The sequence below is a fragment of the Tauraco erythrolophus genome, chromosome 4, assembly GCF_009769465.1.
Source record: "Tauraco erythrolophus isolate bTauEry1 chromosome 4, bTauEry1.pri, whole genome shotgun sequence".
Taxonomy (NCBI): Eukaryota; Metazoa; Chordata; class Aves; order Musophagiformes; family Musophagidae; genus Tauraco; species Tauraco erythrolophus.
The window spans coordinates 69,898,811-69,916,594 of NC_141468.1; the positions used below are offsets into that span (position 1 = coordinate 69,898,811).

General features: G+C 36.5%; 1 protein-coding gene across 4 annotated transcripts in view; it reads left to right on the forward strand.

Moving 5' to 3' along the window:
• IPO8 (importin 8) overlaps nt 1-17,784 on the forward strand; it is a 49,732-nt gene that overhangs the window by 12,548 nt on the left and 19,400 nt on the right. For all 4 annotated transcript variants that reach the window (XM_086611193.1, XM_086611195.1, XM_086611194.1 and 1 more), the window contains 13 exons: nt 112-270; nt 1,208-1,364; nt 2,410-2,499; nt 3,297-3,391; nt 3,988-4,072; nt 6,871-7,005; nt 7,876-7,975; nt 9,626-9,702; nt 11,753-11,869; nt 14,442-14,531; nt 15,221-15,386; nt 15,991-16,151; nt 16,600-16,725. In XM_086611193.1, coding sequence (XP_086467319.1) covers nt 112-270; nt 1,208-1,364; nt 2,410-2,499; nt 3,297-3,391; nt 3,988-4,072; nt 6,871-7,005; nt 7,876-7,975; nt 9,626-9,702; nt 11,753-11,869; nt 14,442-14,531; nt 15,221-15,386; nt 15,991-16,151; nt 16,600-16,725 — 1,558 coding nt within the window. The remainder of the gene's footprint in view (nt 1-111; nt 271-1,207; nt 1,365-2,409; nt 2,500-3,296; nt 3,392-3,987; nt 4,073-6,870; nt 7,006-7,875; nt 7,976-9,625; nt 9,703-11,752; nt 11,870-14,441; nt 14,532-15,220; nt 15,387-15,990; nt 16,152-16,599; nt 16,726-17,784) is intronic.

Consider the following 17,784-nt stretch of genomic DNA (forward strand, 5'->3'; position numbering starts at 1 on the left):
TATGTATATTCTGTCCAATAAACAGAGATTTGGGAATCTATCCTTTAATATTAAACACTATGCCATGATCTTATTTACTTATAATGTACTTCTTTTTCCCTCCTGCCGTAGAGCTCAGCTGACAATGTGCCTCCGTGCTATCATTAAACATGACTTTCCTGGCCATTGGACAGCTGTGGTGGACAAAATAGGCTACTACTTGCAGTCTCAGAACAGTGGGAGTTGGCTTGGGAGCCTCCTGTGCCTGTATCAGCTGGTGAAGACTTATGAGTAAGTTGATGTCCGTCAGTACATGAGGAATCAGCACTTTTGGTCTCAACTGATTACTGAGAATGACATTCCTAAGAGCACTGGTAGTTCCACAAGGAATTCCGATAGAAAATGGGAGTTGGTAATTGTCATATGCTTCCTTTCCTGCAAATAAATGAAAACTAAACATCATTTTTATGTCATCAGTGAATCGAAAGCAGAGATGCCAACAATAATCTGTATGAATTTACTGACATTTTTTCTGGAGGCTTTGTACTTTTGATCTGATTTAACCTGTCTGTGAAAAATTTCTTAAATATTTATAGCTTCTTTTCTTTGAAGATTCCCCAAAAGCTGGATATATGAATGCAAATTATTTTATACTTTTATATCATGAAGTCCTATTGCATATTGTTACCTGTACCATCCTCCTCATAGTATAAATCCACAAAGCATAAATTAGGAGAAGTGTAGTGAGCTCTCTCGCTCATTTAAAAAAAAAAAAATCTGTTGTTAGAAACATATGTATAAACCGCACTAAAGAAATGTAAATGGAGAAAGAGAGAATCTTTTCCAAACAAAGAAATCGTCTTTCCCTTTCAATGGCTGTTTACTCCTATTTGTTCAGCACCCAGTTTGGGTTTGGCGTTGGTCAGAGAAATTCAAGTCCCTGCTCCTGTGGGCTGACAATTCATCCGTAAAGAACATAAGTTCTTCCCCAATAGTTGCATTTATATGAGGTAACATTTGTTGTTCTTCATTTCTCTGTTTCCGGGTTAGTGAATTTGCACGAATTGTTGAGATGGGGGCTAGAGGAGGGGAGAGGGAATGAGTGAGTGCTGGATATTAATTCATTATTATTTTTTTTTAGGATACAGAAATTAAATTGCTGGTGGGGAATAGGCATTAGAATCTCCAGTGTGTAGATCCTGGACCAACATTTTTGTTTCCTTTGCAGATACAAAAAAGCAGAGGAGCGAGATCCTCTCATAGCCGCAATGCAAATATTTTTGCCTCGGATTCAGCAGCAGATGATCCAGCTTCTGCCTGATAACTCCCATTACTCTGTACTGCTTCAGAAACAAATCTTAAAAATCTTCTATGCTCTTGTTCAGGTTGGCATCCATGTAGAGGAAAACCAAAACTTTTACTTTATTGGGCACAATGGCTCCCTTCAGTACACTCATGGGTGTGATTGAATAAGAATACCAGTTTGGATGGGAAAAGTTGTATAAAATAAGCAGCTTTTATAAAAATATGATCTTTATAAATTTTTCTACTTAAAAACTGGTACCCAGATTAAGTTCTTAATGACCTTAGGTACTTCTGCACATCCTGTCTGTGAGCTTACTGGAGAAACGTTCCTGTTTTATAAAGTCACACTAACCTGATATAAACTGTACGGATAATTAGACTGTGCTAGCTGGCCTCTGAAAGTGTCGATAGTGGATATTGTAGTATAACTGTCAAATAGTGCACTTCAGTAGGTGGTGTTTCTCATTCTGTTCTGAAGATCTGTCAGAAATTGTTTATTGAGGCACATGCATTTTACAGAGATGAGTTTGACTTTTACAGGGTTGAGTTTGGTGAGGAAGTATTGTTAGAGAATGGGAAACAAAACAAGATCCTATGTAAGGGGCAGCCTGAAAATTCTTACTGGGAGTTAAAAAGCTAAAGTAGTTTGTTATTAGAGGGAGGATTAAAAAGATCCCAAAATCCTATTTTAATTTTCGGTAGTTTGCCTGAATATTGTCACTTTGCTTTGGATGTTGTGGAGAAGTAAGATTTACTAGATAGTAGCTGGGTAGTAATTAGGAGTACATTTTGCTTGCTAAAATGCTGTTGGTTTACCCAAACCCTGTAATATAGACACTGCTGTGGTTGCTAAAAAGTTAGCTGGGCCCTTGTGAAGAAGAGGGAGAAACAAAGAGAGTTAGCAAGTTCTCAGACCAAGGAACTTTCCTCAAATAGTGTCTGCTTGGAAATTCCTCTGCAAATTGTACCAAGAAGGATGCAATTAGAATAGTACTAGTATCTAACCTAATTAGTCTTAATTTTACTTAAAACCTCATCTTCCTCAGAATGTAACTACTGTAGAAACATCTGCCTTCTTCAGGGAAAATTAGTATTTCATGACTGTGGGTTTTTTTCTTATTTCAGTATGCATTGCCGCTCCAGTTGGTGAATAACCAGACTATGACTCAGTGGATGGAGATCTTCCGTACGATCATCGATAGAAATGTACCTCCGGTAAATTTTAGTTTTGTAAAGAGCTCTGGTCCTTATGTGCAGGCATCTGAGGAACAGTCAGGGTGAAGGTTTTCTAAGTGTTCTTTTTTAAAGATGCCATCTATTTAAGATTCTTATCCTTGGAATAAGTGGTGTTTCTCACAGAAACACAGCAAGATCATGTAAACGGTCAGAATTTCATTGTCTGAGGTAGTGACACCATGTAAACTCCAATCTCGGATATTTTTGAAGTTTCCAAATATTTTAGCCAGTTTGGCTCAAACAAGAATCAAAATCTCATTGCAAACCCATCATTTGTTTCCATTCATCTTTTTCTTTCATCCATCCTTCGTATTTCTTGAAGAACAAATAAAAATAGTAATTAAATTCTTGTCTGAGCATGTACAACATTAACTGGCGTTTCTTAAGTTTTTTAGAAATTAATTTCACAACCTTAACATTTTTAATAGCATTTACATTACTATATAGTTAGGGTGTATATATTTCAAGAAATTAGCGTCGTGCTTATTTTTTAAGCCAGGGTACGCACCACTGTGTAGTATTCAAGTATATGTGAGAGTTTTCGTTTTTTACATATGCATACTTTTGAAAATTTAAGTACAGGTATTGCACATATACAGTTATATTAACTAATTAAGATATTTGAAAGTTCCTGAATGTTATATAACTGTTAACAGAACTGAAACTTTAGTTGATGTTGTGCATTTGTATTAGTTTACTCAGCAAGGAATGTTTAAAGCACCATTTCTCTCAACAAATACACACAGCTAATTTAAAATAAATTTGTTTATTTATAGGAGACTTTGCAAATTGATGAAGATGATAGACCAGAGCTGGTGTGGTGGAAGTGCAAGAAGTGGGCGTTGCATATTGTAGCTCGCCTTTTTGAACGGTAACAAACTAACAAACTGATTAAAAACTAAATTTGGGTTACAAGTCTGTAACGTTACTTGAGCTGCAATTAGACAAGACAGTTTAGTGGATTAAACAGCTCAGGGTCACCAAAGAGGTATTCCTGCCGCTGTCCTCTGCATTGCAGTGGCACAGCCACTGGTCTGAGCTCTTAGTGAAATGATTTGACTCTCTAAGATGGCAAGAAACGAACCCCACAGGAAAAGTAATTTATTTTTTTTGCTACACCCAGCCGCAAGTGCTTATATTTTCAAATATAAAAGCAGAGGAAGATTTGAAAAGAAATCCATAAACTTGTGAGTTACAGAGCTTGTGACAAAAAGGTAGCTCTATGTGCTTGTCTATAGAATTGTACCTTAGGGGAATCTAAGGAAAGAAAAGAGAAGCAGGGCATTATATGGGAAATAATGGCTTAGAAGGAACCTATGGGAAAGGATTCCTTTGGAAGTGGAAGACTACTCAGAGTCCTTTGTGTTTTAGAAAGTTGGAAGTGGAAGACTACTCAGAGTCCTTTGTGTTTTAGAAAGTGCTGTATTTTCTCACAATGTAAGTATCTATGTCCTCTTCTTTTTCAAGGTATGGAAGTCCCGGAAATGTAACTAAGGAATACTTTGAATTCTCAGAGTTTTTTTTAAAAACCTATGCTGTGGGCATACAACAGGTAAGTACAGTTAATTTGTTTCTGAATTAGATAATTCTGACTGAACAAATGCATTGTTTTCAACAGTGTGCTTGTATGGAAGTTCATTCATTATACAAAAATGAACAGAGTAAGACAGATTTTCCTTGTAGTGGTTGAGAAATTCTTTAGAACTCAGTGCCACACAACTGAGGTATAATAACACCAATGTTCAGCAATTCAAAAAAAAACCTGCAGGAAAGTTCTCAGAAAAGGTGAGTGCTGGTAAAACAGTATTATCATCATGTATAAACATTCTAGATGTACTTGAGAGAAAAAACTGTTGATGCAGAGGCCTCATGTCATAGAAGGGTATGTTTTCAGGCCAGTCTTTAGTTTTTGCTGCAAACAATATAGGCACAGTGATCCAATGATACTGTTTTATTTCAGGAAGATACAAGCAGATTAGAAGGTGTCTGGAGAACAGCAAGAAAAGTTATTTTATACCTGGAAAGCATATTTTGTGAAAAAATCGCATAAATTCACAGTTTGTAAGGAAATTATTTTTATTGGGAAGTGCTAATTATCTGTGATTAACATGGTGTTGTGGAAACAGTTCAGTTCTGAAAAAGTTGCAGAAGAGAGATGATTCCTGTCAGAGTTTTCTGTGTTTCTCTGCCAGCTCAGTTGTGGGCCCCTGGAAAGATGGGCTTCCAGAATCTCCCTGGTTTGGTGGAATAGCTATCACAATTGGGTGCCTGAAATCCCTGAGAGTGCTGGCTCCTAAGCTTGTATGTTTTTGGCACAGCTCCTCCTGTTTCTCATTCAGCCTGCCGTATACTAGATGACTAGGAGTGGTAGTTCCCAGGCTTTGGGCTCAGCTAAGCCTCTTGGGTGTCCAGGCTCTTGGGTTACATATCCCAAACAGGCTCCTGAGAAGCCAGGAGAATGCAATACACTCTCCTGTTCATGATTCTTGGCTCTTAATTCCCTTTGGCCTGTAAACCTTGAAAAACACTTGGGAATGTGATTTTTCAAGTAAAATACACATTGGATAATGTATATTTCCAGAATATGTGGTTCCTCAGCACGCTGCCAGATGAAATCCCCCTGACATGGCATCTGCAGGCTTCTTACAGTTTAAATTTCCAATGTCTTTGATGCAGGGTGCCAGGCTGTTGTCACTTCAATTCAAATTTAAAGTAGATTTCAGAATACCAGGATTGTCTGCAAAACAAGATTACTTTTCGCCATCCAGTTTGACAACAGAATAGTTTATCCATCAGCATATTAATTTGATGTGAATATGTAAATGTTAAGAACTAAAGAGAGGAATGATTGTGGTAGGGCTGTAAGCATTAAGTGAAAAGGGAAGCAGTCTAATACCTGTTCTAAACTCCTTGCAATGTTTAACTCCTGAGGGGAAAAATAGACTCCCATGGGCAGTTGTCATCTGAAATACTTAAAGTTTGTCTGTTGAGAGATTAGGCTATGTAGTAGAGGGAGCTGTTTAGCTTTAAAGATAAATTAACTGGACAGTCTGCACATTTCTTCCATTTCTAACTCTTAAGTGCTGATTTGTCGCATTTCCTTGCAGAGTTAGTAGGAATTCTGTTGTGAATATTACACTACTAAGCCTTCATTTCTTATTCATCCGTTGTTAAGTGCTGACATCATGCTATAGTCTATATGAAGTATAGACAATTCTTGTCCAAGGAGCGTATCGTATAAAACACTGAAGATCAGACGTAATATTCCTAAGGAAGGAGTTATGTTCAAAATAAGATTTATTTTATAGTGTTGTGAAGAATTATGAAGCAGAATTGTCCTTCTGAAAATATATGACTCAATATTTTGTTATGCATTGCCCTTGATTTTTATTGTTATTAATGTACATGCCAATTTTTTATGCTTATTAACACTTAATAGTTCATAGAATCATAGAATGGTTTGGGTTGAAAGGGACCTCAAAGATCATCTAGTTCCAACCCCCCTGCCATGGGCAGGGAAACCCTCCACTACACCAGGTTGCCCAAAGCCTCATCTAACCTGGCCTTGAACACTTCCAGGGATGGGGCATCTACAACTTCTCTAGGCAACCTGTTCCAGTGCCTCACCACCCTCTGAGTGAAGAATTTCTTCCCTAGATCTAATCTAAATTCATCTGCCATTAGTGCAGATTAGTGGCTTAGTACTGTAGTTTTTTCCCAGGAGAGCAAGCCTTTCTATTAAGCAAGCATTGTGTGATAAAGTTTATGATAGCAAGCTAGGTGATACTGTCTGATGGTTACAACAGGTAAGTGAAGTTAAGGGTTTTGCATCTCTTCTGATTCACAGATTTAGGTGCTAACCTATTTTTCTTTTCTAGTTTAGTATTTCTATTCTTATCTTTAGTATTTCTATTCTTATCACTGTTCTTCCGAAGTAATTTGTCTTCTTTAGGGGCCTGTCCTTGAAAAATGAACACGGACACCTCCAACCAGTTTGAAAATCTCACTGTGCCTTTTTCTTATCTATTCCAAATTTTCCTGAGGCCTGTGTAAACTGTGAGCCTGTGAATATTGAAGTATATCTTTGGTTTACAATCACAAGTGGTCACATGGTGGGGCTAGTAGTAAAGGTAAACATGTACATAAATGCTTGCAGGATTAGGTCCTTAATATTTAAATGATTTCTGATTTCTGGATCAAAGGCATTACAGTGATTACTAACACTAGAACCTCTGCTTTAAATGTAGTTAATCTGTCCACGTACATTCACTGAAGAGGTACACTGCATGTCTGTGCATGAGAGAGAATTTTCAGTCTTCATTCAAAAATATTAATTTGTCATTTCTGTAGGTTCTATTAAGAATCTTAGACCAATACAGACAAAAAGACTATATTGCGCCACGTGTTCTTCAGCAGACGTTAAATTATCTGAACCAAGGGGTTATTCACTCTGTAACATGGAAGCAAATGAAGCCACACATACAGGTCAGTGTATAAAAACCAGTCATAACACTGCATGTCATCAGGGTGATTAAAAAAAACTCAAAAAACCCACCAGTTTTGCAGTTTTAAAGATGGTTTCATGGATATTTCATGCCCAGCAATTGATCTGGGCAAAAAATAGCATTTCTACACAAATGTGGTTGGGTTTTTTTCGGTATTATGACTACTTTTTATTGCAACTATTAACTCAATTAAAGATTTGGCTCTGTAAGTTCTTTGTTTTTATTTTTGAAGTCTACCAGAAAGTCATGATGTTCTGTTTTTTATTAGTTGCTAGTGTTCAGAATTGTCTATAGATTTGGAAATTTGCAATTGATTGTGGTGCAAAGATAGTGGGCAAAAAGAACATCAATTATGAGGAACTGAACTCTGTTTTAATGACATGTTTTATAAGTGAACTAAGAACAAGTGAAAAGTGATTTTCATGATTTTGTTTTTTCATATCCTAAGCTCCCCTCTTGTACTTAGTTAATCCCACGAGTGTTAAGAGGAAGGACTCTGAAATCCATTCTCATGTTAAATGTTACCTTGGTGAGATCCTTCTACAGAATATGATGTTCTCCTGTTTATAGGCTATGTCCTGAAGTGTATTTTGTGCATGGTACTGTAAAATTATAAAGTTAGATTATATAATTACTGCTGTCTGGCACTGTTGCAAAAGGGAAGTATGTATATTCCAAGTTTCTTTCTGTTAGCCAAAATAAAAGAGCACTAGTTAAAAGAATTTTACTCTTCAGAAAAGTAGGTCTAGTAAATTAGTGCACAGTGGAGGGAAGTACTGGAATTTGATTTTTATTTTTTTATTTTAAATTTTGATTTACACTTATGTGTATTTGACTTCTTTAATATTAGAGTATAACAGAAGAAGTGATATTCTCTCTAATGTGCTACAAAGATGAGGATGAAGAGCTCTGGCAAGAGGATCCATATGAATATATCCGCATGAAATTTGGTAAATGTTTGCTTTTAGCATTTATTTTCTGCTTTCATCGTAACTGTACGCTGTAGTCCCAGTTAACAGCGTGGTCACTGCAATGTCTCTGTCTTCACCAGTGTCCTGAACAACAGGAAGAAGAAAATTTGTTTGTTAAATCTTACCAATCTGTAGTTAAAAGCCAAAGGCAGATCAAGTGAGTTTTGGCCATTTGGCTGGTAGTTTAAAACTAAATTATTCTCTTAACGTTTTTTTTTCTGCTTCACATGGGCTTAGTGCAGTCCAGACAGACTGGCTTGTTCGATTTTTAATGCCAGTTTCAGAATCCTGAATTGCAGATGTGACAGCTGTCTGCAAGTTCTTGCAGCTCTCACTTTGACCAGAAGAGGCCTGACTTGTTCTTTCCCTGTTGAAAATTGTTAATATCTTCAGCATTTTTTTGCCAGTTATTATTACTAAATTGTAAGATAATTAGATATGTGTTCTTTCAAAAGACACAGTGCAAAATTTTGGGAATATCACATAGGACCATATTAGAAGTAATTACTTTTATTAAAAGAGTCGTGTCACAGAAAAAAAGAAGGGTACTTCAAAAATATAGGAAATTTAGCTGGAAAACTCCAGTAAGCCAGGCACCACAGAGATATGTAACATTTGGGAATATTTAATTAGTTGTTTGATGATTAGCATATGTGAAAACAGAATTTAAATGTTCACAGTATAATTTAAAAAATTTCAAGAGTTGTTATGCAAAAAACCAATCACGATATAGTGTTTATCACTGAGGTACAAATACGTTACTGATTTTTGGTATATGAATCCAGTTCTTTCTGTGTAAGTGGTGAATCCTATTTTTATATGTAGCCGAGACAGTTAAATGCATATTTAAATGGTATTATGGAAAGTAAAAAAAACCAAGCATGAAAGCACATTAAATTGAAGTTTAGTGAGATGCATTTGGGTTTGGAACAAGAATTCCAGTAGTCTGGTGGTATTTCTTCATCATGTTTTATCTTCAAGTTCTCATGGAAAGTTAGTGTGTAATTTTAACCTTTTTAGATCTTCTTATTTAATTCAGTTTATGTAAGGATGTTTGGATTAGAACATGTTTGGCAGCACAGATATATTTTTTCGAGATATAAATTGTATTTTCAATATGATTGAAGGAAGTTTACTTGTAATGAATGAAGCTGAAAAGCTTCAGCTTTCAGCAGATTTATAACTATCCCAGATCCAAGTAGTTTTAACAAACAAAAAATTTCCCATGAGGTTTTAATAAAATCAAGCCAAAATTGTGTACATATGGTATGCAGATGGTACTGGAATGTATTGTTGTTCTTCCTATAGTGGTTTTAATTAAAAAAAGCCAGGATTTTTCATCCCTTAAATACATGCTCTCAAAAGAATAAACGAATAAATAATGCATTCCTAATACAGGGAACGATGAATGGTCAGTAGATTTGGAAGGCAAGAAGTAAATGCTTTCGTAGGTGACATAAGCTTGTCTCTGACTCTATAACCGTGAAGACAACCATGTCAATAGTTTTGAAGACACGTATTCACCCTGATTTTGTGATATCCCACAAACATGATGGTTTATAAACATTTTATTATTATATCATATTCAGAAAAAGAGAGATGTCTTTTTTCTTTTTCTTAATTTGTTAGATGTATTTGAGGATTATGCATCCACTACAACAGCAGCACAGAATCTCCTTTATACTGCTGCGAAGAAGAGAAAAGAGGTATGGAACTAGTGGTTTTAATGATTTAAAGTTTCCTTAATAATATTATTATTTTCCCTTAAATTTGAAGGTGCTACAGGAAGCTAATCTTGAAAAATCTACTTGCTAATACGTAGTCAAACTCCTTCCTGGCTGAGTGTTATCACTCCCTGTTAATTTTGGGAGAATTAAAATATGTGTGTATGTATAAATAAATAAATAAATAAGTATGTAAATGGATTCCTCTTGCAACTGTAGAATTAACCTGCTGGATATGAACCCAGTTGGAATAGATGTACTGATATTTTCCCTAGTTTACAAAGAGGCTCTGACATGGCTGTTCTGAGCTTCCCAAACTGTAGCAGTGAGAAAAGTGAAACTAATCCTTATTAATTTTCACTGATGCTATTTAAAATCTTGTTGACAGCAATGAAATTAGCAAGAATGAAACCAATTTCATACAGCTGCCCTTTAAATGAGGACATAACTTTTCTGTCGATCTTTCTATACTTAACAGTGATCTGTGCAAAAGAAAGTACTTGGCCTACTCCTGGAAAGCACATTTTAATTTGCTAGAACTGCTAGCTTTTTTCTGGGTAGTATTTGAACATCCAATAAATATGGATCTGCACTTTTAGGTGAATTTTCAGAGAAGAGCATAGTTGTCGTGGTTTAGCCTGGCTGGCTACTAAAGGCCACACAGCTGCTCGCTCACCCTCCCCCATCCCCAGGGGATGGGGAAGAGAATTAAAGAGCAAAAGGGAAGGAGGTTCATGGGTTGAGATAAGAACAATTTAATAATAGTAATAGCAACAACGAGAATACTATATGATCATAAATATCTATAATGATAATAATATATACAAACAAGTGATGCACAGTGTAATTGCTCACCACCCGGTCACCAATGCCTGTCCCGTCCCGGCTAACGATACCGAAACAGGTAAGTCCCGGCACTGCAATCCCAGACGAGCAAGAGGCCCGAAAAGAGACCGAGAAATAGAGCACTCCCAGAGTCCGAGTGTGAGAGACCCTGGAAGAGCAAAGGCCCTTCTTTCCGGTTAACCCTCATCTTTATACTGGACATGACGTTGCATGATATGGAATACTCCATTGTCCCATTTGGCCCTCAATCCGAAGTCTAAGTTCAAATCATAAGGGGAGTTGTGGACCCTCTGTCCCAGCCATGTTCCCCCCCAGCCTGTTGTGCTCCCGCACACTGGCAAGAACACGGGAAGCTGAAAAGTCCTTGGTGTCTCAGTGCCAACTGTAAACATCAGTGCGCTATCAACATTCTTCTCATAGTGAATCTCAGAGTAAAACCAAAACACAGAGCTCTTCTAGCTGCTAAAAAGAACTAACTCTATCCCAGCCGAAACCAGGACAATAGTCTTTACGTCTATGACCTTTCAATTTCTTTTGTGTCAAAACAGTCTTTGCCCACTGACCTTGTAATTTTCATAATTTGTACTGTGCCCGTCAAAATGTCATAAAGTCTGAAAAGCACGTAATAGACGTGGAAAGGACATTAAACAATTGATTTTGCCAGGAAAGCTTTCTAAATCTAGTCAACTTTACAAGGTGCTGCCAAAACCAACAGAATAAAATAAGTTTATTAGGTGTTAGTCCAAGCTGTTCTTGAATAAGAATATATTCATACACGTATGTACGTACGCATACAGATTTATATAAGTGTGGGACGAACCAGAAGAGAGGTTAAGGGAAAATATCAATGAAGTACTGTTTGAGCCTCTTATCTTTTCGTCACCTTTTTGGATTTGCCTCAAAGCAACAAAATTCCTTATTTCTTATTACTAAGGTGTAATTTCAAGGAGATTAATTTAATTTTGAGACGTTTGAGTGAAAGGCTGAAAAAGCTCTAATTTTAACCTTGAGCCTAGAAAGGCTCTAAATTTTAACCATGGAAAGATGCTATATAGTACCTTGCAGTTACTTTGGCCAAGGTAAAATTTCCACTTATAAAAATCATATGAATGTTTTAACGTAAACAATGCTATTAAAGTAATTTGACAATTACTTTAGGAGGTTGTGAATTTTCTGTTTTATGCAGGTATTGCCAAAAATGATGGCATATTGCTACCAGATTTTGACAGAGCCAAACATTGATCCAAGAAAAAAAGATGGGGCTTTGCATGTCATAGGATCTCTAGCAGATATTTTACTGAAGGTAAGCGGGAAAAGAAGTGTATAAGGTTTATGTTTGTAATTCTTATTATCAACTGCCATTTTCAATAAACAAATCTTAACTTATGAAGTATGGCTAGCCCTTAGCCATATTTATGAAGGCTGTAGAGAGATTGCACTGTGCAGCAAGAATCTGAGGGTTTGTTTCTTTAAAAATATTGACATTCTTTCCTGTTTTTTATATTCCCATTTTATATACAGACTTTTCTCAATTTTCTCCAGAGCTCTGTTTGTTTGCTACAAAACTGTCCCGTGGTCCTCTCCCACTTTACTAGTAAAATGGAAGGGTGTTAAAAAAGCAAACATGCATTCCATCAATAACATTGCCTGTGATTCTTTAGCAAACCCCCCTACAGCCTGCACTATTGTGGGCTTCTTCTGGTTCCAGAAAAATGTTTACTTAATATGTTGCAGGAATGTTTTGTCTAGCTTTCCAGCTTTCTTACCCTGCAATGTGTGGTTTTAAGTCTTATTTCATCAGTCAGCTGGGAGTTTTGAAAATAACTGGAAAGAACACAGAGTTTCTATCCTTCCTCCATTTTTTATAGACAGCATCTTCAGAATGTTGAGTATTTTTTCTGGAATTTGAACACATATTTAATCCACACTGTTTCTCTCTAATGTAATACTGATTACAGTTTCCTTTATGGTTTTGTAGATGGTGGAGTCCAAAGTATGCCCTCTCTCCCTGTCAAAAGTAACTGCCAAAATGTTATTACTTTTAGCATGAGAATGGCAGCCTTGTGCTGGAGGCTTCCTTTTAAAAGTAATGTATTTTATTTTATGTGATTCGTCTCTCTGTGCAGGATGTGTCTTCATGTTACAAACAGCATCTTACCAACGTTTACCATCTATTTTTTACTAATGTACCAATCCATGATCCAATCTGAAATCTTGAAACATCAGTAACTTGCAGAATTTTTGTAGATTGCATTACATTGTAAATGCCCTCACACATGCTGGAGTATAACAGTGAAAGAGGAAGACGTTGTTCGTGTTGTGAGGCGCCTTTCATATTGACTGGGAGTTTCTAAACCCATTTATTTCTGTCCTGAGGAAAAAAAGAAAAAGGAATTTATCCCAGTATGCTGCTCCTGTTTGACATTTTCAATCTTGAAACATGAGGTTGTAATATAAAGAGTAATAATCCCCAAACTCTGCAGACTCCTCTCAACTCTGAATTTCTTGTGTTTGGGATTTAGCAGATTGAAAAGTTCCATGAACTGTTTCTGCATAAAATACTCGATTTATAAGTACTTCGTGGCTGGTGAGCTGGCTGGGATACAGATTGTAAGGAGCTCATAGGCACAATGCCCCTGCCTTAGCTGCCTGGTGCTCCTCAGCAGCTCCAGACTAATGCACGCAAACCTCTGACCTGCGTGCAGAAGGGAAAACTCTTTTCCTTGCCCTGTGTTTTTTCTCTGCTCAGTTCTTCCTCTGCTTCTCTGAAGGTTTGGGAATCCGTGGGAAAAAATGATGTATGCATTGGTGAAGTAGAAGTGTGATCACCTGAGATGCATTTGGTGTTCAGTGTCCCCGCTCACTCGCTTCCTGTATTAGCCACTGAATCGTTCCTTTAGATTCAGTGGCTTAACACAGTCCCCAGCATATATCTTTTCTGATACCTTGGGGCTATAGGCACTAGGAAAGTCCCAAGTTTCCATGCTGGTGATCCTGACTTCCTGTGAATATCGTGGGATTTGCCAAGGTTGGAATAATCAGGGATAATTTTCGTCAAATATCCTTCTTCAGCCAAGGAGATTTCTATCACAAAGGAACTTAGTCCATTATAAACACGAAAAAAGATGTGAGTTGTTGTCGTAGTGTGTAAAATAATTAGTTTTGGTGCTTATAGTAACAGTAGGCTATTTGAAACTCAGATCTGTTTCATACTAAGCTTATATTTATCTTCAGCTATGGGCAATGGGGCAAGGCTTTAAACTGAAAGAGGGGAGATTTAGATTAGATATAAGGAAGAAATTTTTTACTCAGAGGGTGGTGAGGCACTGGAACAGGTTGCCCAAAGAAGTTGTGGATGCCCCATCCCTGGAAGTGTTCAAGGCCAGGTTGGATGAGGCTTTGAGCAACCTGGTGTAGTGGAGGGTTTCCCTGCCCATGGCAGGGGGGTTGGAACTAGATGATCTTTAAGGTCTCTTCCAACCCTAACCGTTCTATGATTCTATGATTCTATGTATGTACTCCTTTATAGGAAGAGTAAAGGTACTAGGGTTTTCATCCTAATTAATTTTTAGAAAAATCAAATGAAATCAGTTACCTTAAAGAAAATGAAAGTTCCAGTTGAAGTGATGTAATGAGTAATGTAGAGTTGAATATTATATGTACAGTTCATTCGCTTATCTGGCTTTGAACTTGCTATGCTTATGAGGCTTTTTCAGTTCAAGGTACGAGATCCAGGTCTCTTCGTGAGAGAATACTTTTATTACCTAGAACAAATAATCGTATTTCCTATGGTTGATAGTTGAAATGGATTACTGGCTAGAATGAAGTATGTAAAATGAATGGTCTCCAAAATTAATTTTTATTTACACCAACAGAAGAGTGTCTTCAAGGATCAAATGGAGCTGATGTTACAGAATCATGTATTTCCATTGTTCATGTCTAACTTGGGGTACCTCAGAGCTAGGGTAAGTTCACCAGTTACATCAATTTCAGTATTTGCCATGATTCTTTCCTTTGCAGTTTGACTTTGTTCTGAATGCCAATGAAAGGAATAAAGCAAATGCATAGTAAAATTTCAGATAACTACCCTGTGCAGTAATTTTTCAGCATTTTGATTTAAAAAATCATTTGTCAGCTAAATGAATTGATGGAAAGTCTGTGTTGTATTATTGTTTACCTCTTTGATCAGGCCGGAGAATTTGAGCAGTGGTTGTGGCCCTTTTGCGACCGTTTTTCATTAACAGATCTCCATAACTAGAGCGATTGGATGGCTGTGAAGAATAGGTAGGATTTCCACAGATTAGATCATGTCAGTTTGAGTGTAGCTTGAAGAAAATCCCTGAGTGCCCATATCAGTCATAAACAGTTAATTTTCTTTAATTTCTGTTCTGATTTTTTTTCCCCCAGAACAACCAAAACTATGAATGCCAGTTATATGCATACTGAATTTATTGGAATTTGGGAAGGGAAAATAAAGAACTGCTTGAGTGCAAAGACCATGTTACATGTTACTCTATGAAATACACTGTAACTAAGAAAAAAAAAAAAAAGCAATACATGCAAACAGAGAGATAGTTAGCATTGTTTTTGAATCAGTTAAACAAATACTGAAAATTGCAATAGTCACTAGTTTGCTTTTCTTTTTGTCATGCAGTCCTGTTGGGTACTTCATTCATTCAGTGCTTTGAAATTTCACAATGAGCTAAACTTGAGGAATGCAGTAGAGTTGGCAAAGAAGAGCCTGATTGATGATAAGGAAATGCCTGTCAAAGTAGAAGCAGCCATAGCTCTTCAAACGTTAATAAGCAACCAAGAGCAAGGTATGCTACAGTGTTTCATTAGTCGTGTACACTGATTTTTAAAAAAATTTTTTTTGTAGAGGTGAGAAGGTTGATGCAGATTTCTCTAAACATTTCTACCATTTAAAGACGTAGATTTCAGAACATTTCAGCATGTTTAGACAGTTTCACTTGCTCATTAGTTACTCTGTACATCCCAGAATTCTGGCTTCACGTTTTTACAGCAGGTCTCTGCACAAAAGAAATAAAAATCAACATATTTCTTTTACTAAAATAAATAGCACCTGTCTTTGTTTTTTTTTAGTGAAGTGAAATAATAGGTATATTTAAGAATGAATGCTGCCTATGTATGTGGGCATGTATTCCCCCAAAACAGTGGATTTTTGTTGTGGACGGCATTTCAGTATTGCATTTGGTAAATGTACAATTTATTTACTTGGTTAGTCTACTAGTAATGGGCTGTCAATGTGCCTTGGGTAGGTTTTGTTTTGTTTTGTTTTTTTAAGTGAATTAAACTTTGAAAAATTGTTTTGTTCAAGAATAGTCAGTTACTTAGTAGTTTTGAGGTACTGTATAATTGTGTTTATGGGTAGTTGATTTCACCTAATTTCAACTGTTTTTTCAGCCAAGGAATATGTGAAGCCTTATGTAAGGCCAGTTATGCAAGAGCTCTTGCATATTGTCAGAGAGACGGAAAATGATGATCTTACTAATGTAATCCAGAAGATGATCTGTGAGTACAGTCAGGAAGTAGCTACCATCGCCGTCGACATGACTCAACACCTGGTAAGAGACAGTAGTAAAGTAACAGCCCAGTTGGAAGCATAGGCCTAGGTTGGTAAACATATAATGAATTTTGTTTGAAGTGCACACTGTTTAAAGTAATCTTCATAAAGGTCTGCCTACACTATTTACTTTTTTCTTTATTTTTCCTGTATGAAACATCGTTAAAAACCTATAGGTTTTTCAAAGATACTGAATTTTGTCACTGGTTTTAATGAGCCAAGCTCTAACTGTTTAACATTTCAAATGACTTAACATAGTCAGACTTCTCAAAAAAAGAGTTTTTAATTTTCTATATTCCTCTTTCAAAAGCAAGGAGCATATTTTTCAACACTGACAGCTCTTGGAGATAAGGCATTGCTGCTGTTGCATTAGCTGTCTTGGTTTTGCATGACAAATTAGAAATGTGAGTTTGCTCTTGAATGTCAAATTGATTGTTTTTTTTTCATAGGCTGAAATATTTGGTAAAGTACTTCAGAGTGAGGAATATGAGGAAGTAGAAGACAAAACAGTTATGGCCATGGGCATCTTGCACACAATTGATACTATCCTTACAGTTGTGGAAGATCACAAGGAGGTGAGATTTTCTTTTGTACGTCTTTCCTCCTGCTGTTCCCTCATGCCTTTCATTCATGACAACAGGCACTTCTATGTGTGTTGTATCACTTGAGTAGACATGAGTGTGCATTTACTATAGCATGATGATGAATTAGTACTAAATGATCTCTGACAAATTTGAATTTAAAGCCCAGTTTAATTTTGTGGTTTCTTAATTGTTTAGCTCTCAACTTTGAGAGGAATTAATATCCTGAGGTTTAAATCCTTAACCCTTACTCTGGTAAACACTTCATTGGATAATTGTATTACAGACTATTAAAATAGATTTTAGGGAGAAGTATTTTGCTTAAGGCTAATTTTCTACATTAACTCATATTTTGTTGTTTACCAGGCAGTTTCTTGAATAGAATTCCTAGGGATTGTTCTCCCAGTTGTGGTGCAATGTAAGTCTACATTTCACATATTCAGACAAGAAAGAGATTCTTTCTGCTCATACCACCTGGGCTGGCTGAGGTAGGAAGGAGTTCAGTGACTCACCAGAGAGGCAAAGTCAGTCAATAACTTAAGCTCAGTTGGCATAAAAGTGCTTTGTCCTAGATTCTTTTGCCTGTTTGATTTACAATGAGAAAGTTTCATTGCAAGTGAAGCAAGGAAGCTTGTAATTTAAAAAATGCATTAATTAAAATACTAATTATTTTCTTGTAAGACCACTGTGTTCCTTTCAATTTCAAAACAGCTTTCATTCCTTTACAAGAACCCCTTGCATCTTTTGAAAGCTAAAATGAAACCGAAGTAGCTAAGCTGAGCATCAGGAATGATAGTCTGAAGTGGACCTTCAGGTTTTAGCCTAGGAAAACCTGTGGGGTTGGGATATTTTTGGTATAAACTTAGCAGCATTTTAGAAGTGATATAAATGATATAGAAATGGTATATGAAGCTGAAAACTCCTTATAAATTCCTTTCCTTTCACCGTTAAGTAAGAGAGTTTAAGGAATGATTACTTCTGAGTCAAGTGCCTGAAGGCAAGTGGATGAATCTGTGGTCACAAAGGTTAATCCCTTTGCTGGAATAAGCCCAG